Here is an 11,465-nt window from a genome sequence, read left to right on the forward strand (position 1 = left end):
TATTCAAGCATCTCAAGCACTTCATCCTCAGTGGCGTTACCATATCCGAGCATCTCAAGCACTTCATCCTCAGTGGCTTTACCATATCTCAGCATCTCAAGCACTTCATCCTCAGTGGCTTTACCATATCCGAGCATCTCAAGCACTTCATACTCAGTGGCTCCACCATATCCCGGCATCTCAAGCACTTCATCCTCAGTAACTTTACCATATCCGAGCATCTCAGGCACTTCATCCTCAGTGGCTTTACCATATCTGAGCATCTCAAGCACTTCCTCCTCAGTGGCTCCACCATATCCGAGCATCTCAAGCACTTCATTCTCAGTGACTTTACCATATCCGAGCATCTCAAGCACTTCATCCTCAGTGGCTCCACCATATCCAAGCATCTCAAGCACTTCATCCTCAGTGGTTTTACCATATCCAAGCATCTCCAGCACTTCCTCCTCAATGGCTCCACCATATCCGAGCATCTCCAGCACTTCCTCCTCAGTGGCTCCACCATATCCGAGCATCTCAAGCACTTCCTCCTCAGTGGCTCCACCATATCCGAGCATCTCAAGCACTTCATCCTCAGTGGCTTTACCATATCCGAGCATCTCAAGCACTTCATCCTTAGTGGCTTTACCATATCTGAGCATCTCAAGCACTTCCTCCTCAGTGGCTCCACCATATCCGAGCATCTCAAGCACTTCATCCTCAGTGGCTCCACCATATCCAAGCATCTCAAGCACTTCATCCTCAGTGGCTGTACCATATCCGAGGATCTCAAGCACTTCATCCTCAGTGGCTCCACCATATCCGAGCATCTCAAGCACTTCATCCTCGGTGGCTTTACCATATCCGAGCATCTCAAGCACTTCATCCTCAGTGGCTGTACCATATCCAAGCATCTCAAGCACTTCATCCTCAGTGGCTCCACCATATCCGAGCATCTCAAGCACTTCATCCTCAGTGGCTGTACCATATCCGAGCATCTCAAGCACTTCATCCTCAGTGGCTTTACCATATCTCAGCATCTCATGCACTTCATCCTCAGTGGCTCCACCATATCCGAGCATCTCAAGCACTTCATCCTCAGTGGCTTTAACATATCCAAGCATCTCAAGCACTTCATCTTCAGCGGCTTCACCATATCCCGGCATCTCAAGCACTTCATCCTCAGTGGCTTCACCATATCCGAGCATCTCAAGCACTTCATCATCAGTGGCTCCACCATATCCAAGCATCTCAAGCACTTCATCCTCAGTGGCTGTACCATATCCGAGGATCTCAAGCACTTCATCCTCAGTGGCTCCACCATATCCGAGCATCTCAAGCACTTCATCCTCGGTGGCTTTACCATATCCGAGCATCTCAAGCACTTCATCCTCAGTGGCTTTAACATATCCAAGCATCTCAAGCACTTCATCTTCAGCGGCTTCACCATATCCGAGCATCTCAAGCACTTCATCCTCAGTGGCTTCACCATATCCGAGCATCTCAAGCACTTCATCCTCAGTGGCTTCACCATATCTCAGCATCTCAAGCACATCATCCTCAGTGGCTACACCATATCCGAGCATCTCTACTACTTCATCCTCAGTGGCTACACCATATCTCAGCATCTCAAGCACTTCATCCTCAGTGGCTTCACCATATCCCGGCATCTCAAGCACTTCATCCTCAGTGGCTTCACCATATCCGAGCATCTCAAGCACTTCCTCCTCAGTGGCTTCACCATATCCCGGCATCTCAAGCACTTCATCCTCAGTGGCTTTACCATATCCGAGCATCTCAAGCACTTCATCCTCAGTGGCTCCACCATATCCGAGCATCTCAAGCACTTCATCCTCAGTGGCTTTAACATATCCAAGCATCTCAAGCACTTCATCTTCAGCGGCTTCACCATATCCCGGCATCTCAAGCACTTCATCCTCAGTGGCTTTACCATATCCGAGCATCTCAAGCACTTCATCCTCAGTGGCTTCACCATATCCAAGCATCTCAAGCACTTCATCCTCAGTGGCTTCACCATATCCAAGCATCTCAAGCACTTTCTCCTCAGTGGCTTCACCATATCCAAGCATCTCAAGCACTTCATCCTCAGTGGCTGTACCATATCCGAGCATCTCAAGCACTTCATCCTCAGTGGCTTTACCATATCCGAGCATCTCAAGCACTTCATCCTCAGTGGCTTTACCATATCCGAGCATCTCAAGCAGACAACAACGTGCAGGCTCTGCTGAATATGTCCCTTGCTGCCCTTGTGGTCTTGGTACAAATGTTGCCTCCTATGAGGCCAGTGGTCGCAAAGGCAATGCCAGGGGTCGCAAGGGGCAAGCCAGGGGCCACAGCTGCAACCTCTGGTGGCCCCTAAATGATGTCCATGCACTTACTTGTGGTTCTCGGCTCTCCGGCCCGTCCAGTCCCTGCAATCTGAGAGTGGAGTGCAGCTCCTGGGGTCTGAGCCAGACCTTATCTGTCCTGTGAGCTGCTGAGTCATGGGGAGGGAGGGAGGGAGGGAGAGAGACAGAGAGAGAGAGAGAGAGAGAGAGAGAGAGAGAGAGAGAGAGAGAGAGAGAGAGAGAGAGGGAGAGAGAGAGAGAGAGAGAGAGAGAGAGAGAGAGAGAGAGAGAGAGAGAGAGAGAGAGGGAGGGAGAGAGAGAGAGAGAGAGAGAGAGAGAGAGAGAGAGAGAGAGAGAGAGAGAGAGAGAGAGAGAGAGAGAGAGAGAGAGAGAGAGAGAGAGAGAGAGAGAGAGAGAGAGAGAGAGAGAGAGAGAGAGAGAGAGAGAGAGAGAGAGAGAGAGAGAGAGAGAGAGAGAGAGAGAGAGAGAGAGAGAGAGAGGAGAGAGAGAGAGAGAGAGAGAGAGAGAGAAGAGAGAGAGAGAGAGAGAGAGAGAGAGAGAGAGAGAGAGAGAGAGAGAGAGAGAGAGAGAGAGAGAGAGAGAGAGAGAGAGAGAGAGAGAGAGAGAGAGAGAGAGAGAGAGAGAGGGAGAGAGAGAGGGAGGGTGACTGGGAGACAGAGGGACCCAGGAGGAGGAGGGAGGGGTACTGCGAGAGGGAGCCAGGAGAAGAGGGTTTTTTAATTTTTTTATTTTGTGCGTTTTTATATAGCGCGGACTTTCCCCGGAGGTGTCCGAGCGCTTCACAATAGGAACAGAACTGACACATGAGGAGAAAATTACAAGTGAGCAAATTACAAAAGACAATAGTGACAATTGTGCATGTATCAAGAGCAAACAGAGTACAAGAGGTAGCAAACAATGCATTACAAGAGGAAAAGTGACGTGTGCAAGTTACATAAGAGTACCAAACACAAGTAGAAGTATAATACTGCAATAAATCGCAGACTCTCAAACCACAAGAACACACTGGGAAGGCACTTCCATAGTCATGGAGAACAGAATTTCCTATAATGGAAGAACTTCCTTCAGATGATAGAGAGGGCGTGAATTAACTTTGGAAGTGTCTTTGAAGGAGGAGAACTTTGAGGTCCCTTTTGAAGGCCTGGGGGGAGGTGGTGGTCCGGAGCTGAGGTGGAAAGGAGTTCCAGATTCTCACTGCGTTGCCTGAAAAGGATTGGGCCATTGTTCTTTCCTTCTTGAAAGTGGGAGGTTCAAGCAGTAGATTCTCCGCATTGCGTGAGGGTCTAGAGCCTCCAGAGAGTTTCAGTTTATTCGCCAGGTAGCGCGGAGAGGAGGAGTGCAAGGCTTTGTGGGTGATGCAGGCGGTCTTGTAGATAGATCTTGCCTCGACGGGAAGCCAGCGAAGGGTGGATAACATCGGTGTGATCGCTTCTTTTGGCCCCATAAATGAAACGAGCTGCTGAATGGAGAACAGATTTAAGGGGGGACAGGTGGGATTTGGGGAGGCCAGTAAGTAGAGAATTGCAGTAGTCTAGTCTAGAGAGGACCAGCGATTGCACCAGGGTTTTAAGGTCTTGCTCCGGGAAGAAGCGACGAATCCCCCAAAGAAGGCGCAGTTGGTATCGAGCAGACTTTGCAATGGAATTGATGTGGTAGAGTATATTGAGTGCGGGGGACTGGGAGAGAGAGGGCAAGACAAGGAGACAGAGGGTGAACTTTAAGAGAGGGAGCTAGGAGAGAGAGAGGGGAGGGAGAGAGAGAGAGAGAGAAAGAGAGAGTGAGGGAGCCAGGAGAAGGGGGGGCAGGAATAGAGGGGGCAAGAGCAGAAGGCAGAGCGTGAAGGGGGAACTGGAAGAGAGAGAGAGAGCGCGAGAGAGAGAGAGGGAGAATGAAAGAGAGAGAGGGTGAATGAGAGAGAGAGAGAGAGAAAAGGGAGTGGGAGAGAGAGAGAGAGGGAGAGAGAGGAGAGAGAGGGAGAGAGATCTAGCGGGAGATAAAGAAAGTGAGAGCGAGTGGGAGTGAGTGGAGGAAGAGAGAGAGTGAGCAAGAGAGGGAGAGAGAGAGATGGGGAGAGAGCCAGCAGGAGAAAGAGGGAGCCACCAGGAGAGAGAGGTAGAGTGAGAGGAGAGAGTGGGAGAGAGAGAGAGGGGTGAGTAGAGGAAGAGAGAGAGTGAGCAACACCCCCCCAACAACTCCCTCATATCCTCCTCTGATCCCCCTTTCTCACACTCCCTTGTACTCTCTAACAACCCACAATTTCCCTGACACGCCAACCCCTAATGTCTCTCCGTTTCAGTTACCTACCTGTCCGACCAAAATGGATGCCTGTCCCAATTGTACCGCCTACATACCCCCTCTCCCCAAAAATGATCCTCCCCCACTTCACAATTCCCTCCTCCTCCCCCCTCCAGGTTTTCCTTCCCTGCCGCCCCAAACTACCACCCCCCCCCAGATTGCTCCAACTCAACCAACTTCCTAAAAACTACTGACCCACTTCACTCCTCTATTCTTATTCAATCACTCCTTAAGGTTGAAGCTCTCCTTTCATCCCTCGTGTTAGAATTCTCCTCACTCAGAAGTAACATCTCACTCCTTTTAGATGCCCACTCCTCAGGTCAGGCCCACACATCGATCGCCTCACCACACACCACATCAACACTCATCTCAATCCACCCACAAACATCCCTCCAAACATTATTGCCAATACCAACACTCCTCCCCTCCCGTGTACCTACACTACCCGATCCAAACACCATGGGCCCGATTCACAGAACTAACTTAAGGCAAAATCCTAAACTTACTACTTTTGGCATTCACAGAAGTTAGGATTTTGTCTTAAGTTAGTTCTGTGAATCAGGCCCGTTGAACCTACCTTAATCGCCCCACCCTGCAATGTCCCCTCCACAACCTGATACCTCCCCCAGAACCTTAAAAGCTGACCTTTCTACGAACTCCCATATCTCTCCCCCTTCATCCTCGTCCTCTATCCCCCCTTTATGTCAGGCTACCATTCCAGTACTTTTAGGAACTAGCAGACTCCCCCCATCCTACTTCACCCAGACCCCCCCAACAACTCAGACCTATCCCTCCCTGCCCCCCCACCCATTTACCCGACCCCATTCCCCTCTTCTGCATGTTGATAAACTGCCGATCCGCCTCCTGCCACGCAACTGAGATTGCGGAAACCATTCTCAGTGAAAACATAGACATCGCATTCCTAACTGAAACTTGGCTCAACGCCCACTCCACTCCTATCTTCGACCGACTCATTCCCCCAGGCTATTCTATCATTAAGAAGGATAGAACCGAACAAATAGGAGGGGGCCTTGCCCTAATCTTTAAAGATGATCTGGACACCTCACTTATCCACCTCCAAGACTCTTCATCCTTTGAATACCTTTGCACCGATCTCACAATTCCTGGCTCTCCCACCATTCGGCTGCACACTATTTACCACCCCCCTGGAAACTGTCTCTCCTTTACTGAAGAGATGTCTGACCTTATTATTCAAGCATCTCTCTCCCATTCCAAGAATCTCTTCCTTGGAGACTACAACATCCACTGGAACAAAAATGATGACCCTGCTGTCACCCTTTTTAACGACGCCTCGGACATCACTGACCCGACCCAACTCTGCCATTCCCCCACTCACACCAAAGGCGCCACACTCAATGCCATCGTAACGAGTAATGATCTGGCGTCTCTCTCTAATATCCTTCCTGTTGACTGGTCCGACCAACACCTTATCCTCTTCACCTTGAATAGCTCCATCACTCGCCCCGCCCTTACCAACGCTTTACCGATGAAACATACCCGAAACCTTCACCTTATTCCACCTGGCGAATTAGAATCTACAATTCAAAATCGCTTACTTCTCCCACCTCCCTCTAACAGCACCAACGACCTAACTGATCATTACAGCAATTCCATTCTTCAAGCCCTCGACCTAATTGCCCCAATCAAACTCAAAAAACAAAAAAAACATCCCGCCCAAGTCCTGGTTCAATTCCGATCTCAATAATGAAAGACGGGCCCTCAGGCAATCAGAACGTGCCTGGAGGAGTCATCCCACCGCTGATCACCTGACTCTCCTTAGAAACGCCAGAGCCCAATACAAAAAACATATCTTCAACGAAAAGGCCTCCTTTCTTCGGTCTCAACTTGACCAGGCAAAAAACCGCCCCAGAGAACTGTTTAACATCGTAAAAAAACAAACTTCTTCTGGCCCTCCTAAATTAGTTTCCTCGGTAGAAAGATGCGAAGAAATTGCCAGCTTCTTTCAGAATAAAGTCAACATGATCGAAGCATCCTTCTCTTCCCCACCTCTCTCTCTCCAACCTCCCCTCAACCAACACACCCCCGATCATTCCTAATCCACTTTTGTCCTCTATTCTACCACTCCGCGATCCCTCTCAACCCCTCACCCCTCTACCCTATGCTGACTCCTTCCATATGGATCACCTTGCTAAAAACAATGCCTCATGGAGTGAATTTAGTCCAGTATCAGAAACCACTATCATCAACATCATTTCTAAACTCAAACCATCCTCTGACTCCAAGAACTCAAATACACCATTGCCCCAAAATGGACCGAGATCATCAACTCCTCTTTTTCCACTGGCTGTGTTCCTGCCTCCCTTCAGCTAGGGCAAATCTCACCTATTATTAAAAACACTTCTGCTGACCCTAATGACCTCAACAATCTCCGCCCTATCTCTAACCTCCCCTTCCTCTCTAAAGCCCTTGAAAAATGTGCCCTGTCTCAATTAGACAACAACATCGTATCCTTCAATCTCCTTGACGTCTTCCAATCTGGTTTTAGAAAAGGATGCGGCACCGAAACTGCTATGCTCAATATTACGGATGACATTCATCGCTCTCTGGACAAAGGCAAATCCTCCCTCCTAATCCTCGACCTCTCGGCTGCATTTGATACTGTCCACCATCCCACCCTACTAAACACTCTCAAAGATCGATTTGGTTTTGAAGGCACTGTGCTCAAAAGGTTCTCCTCATTCCTGCAAAATAGATCACAACAAATTAAACTCAGCCAATGCCTATCCAAACCTCAACCGGTCTCACTCGGTGTTCCCCAAGGATCTATCCTCTCCCCAACCCTATTCAATCTTTTCATGGAACCCCTCACTCTCATTATCAAACAAGCTCAAATCAGTTACCACCTATATGCCGACGATACTCAACTATATTACAAGATCAAATCCCCTAATGACATCCTTCACCTCAACGACACATTGAATAAAGTTCAAGCCTGGTTCCATCTGAATCACCTCAAACTGAACCCTAAAAAAACTGAAATCATCCTTTTCACTCCCGAAAACAATTCCCTTCCCATTCAACTCTGGATTAATGATATCAAAGCACTTAATTGCTCCCTCTCCACCTCTAACTCTGTCAAATCCCTGGGCCTCAGCATCGATCAGAATTTTAATCTCATCCCCCACATTAAAAATTGAGACAAAAGTGCTCTTTTCACCCTTCACCTGCTCAAAAAAATCAAACCTTTTATTCCAGCTGATGATCTCAAAATCACTGTCCAATCTCTTGTCCTTTCCAGGATTGACTATGGTAACGCCACACTTACTGGCTCTCCTAAAATCCGGATGTATGACGTTACAACGCATACTTTTATATCGCATGCCTTTACAACGTGGCTTTTACATCGCATACCTTTACAACGCATAGCGCTTTGGGGTTCTGGATAGTGAATAGTTTAATTTACTATTCCAACTCCAGTCCCCGTGGACACTAGGGAAGGTGTTGGACAGTAAATTAAACGTATTCCCTATCCTAGAGCGCCCCCCAGCGCAATGCGTTGTAATGGTTTGCGTTGTAAAAGTTGCGTCGTAAAGGCACTGTGTGGTAAAAGTTGCGTTGTAAAGGATTTTTCCCCTAAAATCCATCTCGCACCAATTAAATCTGTCCTCAACTTAGCTGCTAGACTTATTTCTGACTGTAAAAGATTTGATCGCATCTCTCCAGTCCTCAAAAATCTCAATTGGCTCCCAATAGAAGGACGATCCACCTACAAGATTGCTTGTATCACACATAAAGCTCTTCACCAAAACACCCCCTCCTACCTTTCCGACAAACTACATAAAACAGGGTGCTCCAGGTCCCTGAGGAGAACTAACTCCTTTATCTTGATCCCTCCTAGATTAAAATGCAAAAGGACCCAATCTCGTGCATTCTCTGGTAACGCTCCTACAATCTGGTCTCTCCCCAAGGATCTTTGCTGCAACCCCTCCTACCCTCTCTTCAAAAAAAGACTCAAAGTACTTCTCCTCAACAAATATTGGGGTACCTAATGGTTCTGATGCTGACCCTGCTTACTTTGTCTCCTCTCTCGCTCACTCACCTGCCCACCCACACTCACTCTTTTCATATTTTCACTCTCCCTCCCTACACCCCATCTCTCTCTTTAATTGCTACGCTTATCAGTTATCTCACTGTTTCCCCCTTCACTCATTTATTGCATTGTTTTATCTCTTGTGAATTCTCTGCACACTGTTTATTGTATCTTAAATGTGTCTACCTACCTTGTAAAGCGCTCTGATACTCTTGGGTCCAGCAGCGCTCTATAAAACCTTTAAAATAAAGAAATAAAGAAGAGAGAGGAGACAGTGGGAGAGAGAGAGGGAGAGAGAGAGAGAGAGAGAGAGGAGAGAGAGAGAGAGAGAGAGAGAGGGAGAGAGAGAGCGAGAGAGAGAGAGAGAGGGAGAGGGAGAGAGAGAGCGAGAGAGAGAGAGAGAGAGGGAGAGAAAGACAGAGAGGGAGAGGGAGAGAGAGAGCGAGAGAGAGAGAGAGGGAGAGGGCGAGAGGAAGAGAGGAAAAGAAGAGCCACTGGACGAGAGAGGGTGAGAGCAGGTGAGAGAAGGAAAAGGGGACACTGGAAGAGAGGCAGCAGGCGAGGGAGAGGGAGCCAGCAGGAGGAGAGAGTGTGTGAGGGTGAATGGAAGAGAGAGGGAGAGCAGGAGAGAGAGAAAGAGACAGGAGGGGGACACAAGTAGAAAGAGAGAGGGGAGGGGCAGAGAGAGAGAGAGATGCGGAGAGAGGGAGCAAGAGAAAGAGAGGTAGAGAGAGAGAGAGAGAGACAGAAGGAGCCTGGGCGAGATAGAGAGAGACGGAGGGGGGCCGGAAGAGAAAAGGAGACTCCAGGAGAGAGCGAGGCAGTGAGAGGTAAAGGTGAGTGGGGTGAAAGGAAGAGAGAAGGAGAGCAGGTGAGAGAGAAAGGAGGGGGACAGGATGAGAAAGAGGGAGCCAGGAGAGAGAGAGTGTGGGGGTGGATTGAAGAGAGAGGGAGAGCAGATGAGAGAGAAAGAGAAAGGAGGGGGACACAAGGAGAGAAAAAAAGAGAGGGAGAGAAAGAGAGTGAGCAAGAGAGAGAGAGAGATAGAGAAAAGCCTGGGAGAGAGAGAGAGGGGGGCGGAAGAGAGAGAGGGGAACGGAAGAGAGAAGGAGCCTCCAGTAGAGAGAGAGAGAGGTAGTGAGAGGGAAAGGTGAGTACTGCTGGGAGTAAGGCCTGACAGTGAGAAGGAAAGACCACCAGATGTAAGAAGTAGTGGGTGATGGTGAAAGAGAGGGTCTGGTAGTAGGGGGTTTATAGGGCTGGAGGAAAGGGGGAGAAGCATGTGGGCGATTGGGAGTCATAAATAGACTGAAGGTGAAAGGGAGTGAGGTAGAGACAAAGTGAGGCAGCCTTGCCAGGGGCCACGCATCAGGAGATAAACAAACACATTTTTGTTTAATGTCTGCATTACCGCACTTGAAACTTACATCACACATGTTGAGAGCTCCCCTAAGCTTACCTCTGTCACTCACACATGCCAGGCCTTGTTATTACCAGCACTGGTACCATCTCACTTCTTTTCTTCTGTCTCGAAGAGACTGTTGTGTTCAATATGTGGGCTTAAGCCCGCCCACAGGCTTCACCTTTGCTGACTCTATGTCACTCTCATATTCTTTCTCCCCATTGGTCCATGGCATGCATAAGTCATGCCTCTTCCTGTGTTTAGCCCTCCCCGAGAGCATTGACCAAGTACTAGTATCCATCCACTGCTCCCATTTTATTACCATTTTAGGACCTACTTTGCTCTTTGCTTTTGAGCACTTCACACGAGCGCTCATGTTTTCACTTGCTTCGTGCTCCGTTTGCAGTAGCCTCTTTCAGTATTCTTCCTTAAGTTTGGATTCCATACACAGGCCTGTAAATCTTGGGGAACAACCTTTACAACGAAGGTTTTACAACGCGGTACTGTTACCACGCAACTTTTACAACGCAAGTCGTTACAACGACTTGCGCTGGGGGGCGCTCCAGGATAGTAAATAGTTTAATTTACTATCCAACTCCTTCCCTACTATCCACGGGGACTGGAGTTGGAATAGTAAATAAAACTATTTACTATCCAGCGCCCCCCAACACAAGTCGTTGTAACGACTTGCGTTGTAAAAGTTGCGTAGTAACGGCACACGTTGTAAAAGTACGCGTTGTAACGTCGTACATCCGTAAATCTTTTATGCAAGTATATATGCATTGGAAAAGCTTGCCACCTAGCTTTCCTCTTTACTGTTCCCCTATGCTTACTTTTACAAGCACAGGGGGAGGACGTGGTGTGACTGCTTGATTGGCTGACTTTCAAGCTGGGGATCTTGGTTTGAGTCTCATGCCGGCTCAACATCCTGTGATTCTGGGCTAATCACTTTCTCAATTCATAAAAATGAGTGAATGCAACTGGTGCTCGTGTACAGTGCATCCGATTCCTTCGGGTGGAGTTTGCGCTGTAGAAAACTACAGAAAAGGTGGTTTCTTGCTGAATACTGCATTTTAAAATAGACATTATCTTTTTATTTGTTGTAACAATTGTGCACTAAAAAAATTATTAAGCACACAGTTAATGCACATGCTTACACCTGCAGCCATCCTACACTTCTAGAGGTTCAGGCTTCATGCTTTTTGCTTCCCTTTCAGCCATGCTGAACAGCACACGTGCAGCCATTCAACATGGCTAAAAGACATTAACATTGGACACGCCAATAACTCTCAGATTGCCAAGACCTATTGGCTTTGCTAGTCCTTGTTTGTTTTGCTGTAGCTTCCTG

At 48.3% G+C, this 11,465-nt stretch overlaps 1 protein-coding gene across 1 annotated transcript in view; it reads right to left on the minus strand.

Moving 5' to 3' along the window:
- Positions 1–2,475, minus strand: part of LOC144766986 (glutathione S-transferase P 1-like) — an 84,296-nt gene extending 81,821 nt beyond the window's left edge. Inside the window, exon 1 of the mRNA XM_078650653.1 lies at positions 2,379–2,475. Coding sequence (XP_078506779.1) covers position 2,379 — 1 coding nt within the window. The 5' untranslated portion in view covers positions 2,380–2,475. The remainder of the gene's footprint in view (positions 1–2,378) is intronic.
- Positions 2,476–11,465: the final 8,990 nt, after the last annotated feature.

The sequence above is a fragment of the Lissotriton helveticus genome, chromosome 1_1 (genome assembly GCF_964261635.1).
Source record: "Lissotriton helveticus chromosome 1_1, aLisHel1.1, whole genome shotgun sequence".
Lineage (NCBI taxonomy): Eukaryota > Metazoa > Chordata > Amphibia > Caudata > Salamandridae > Lissotriton > Lissotriton helveticus.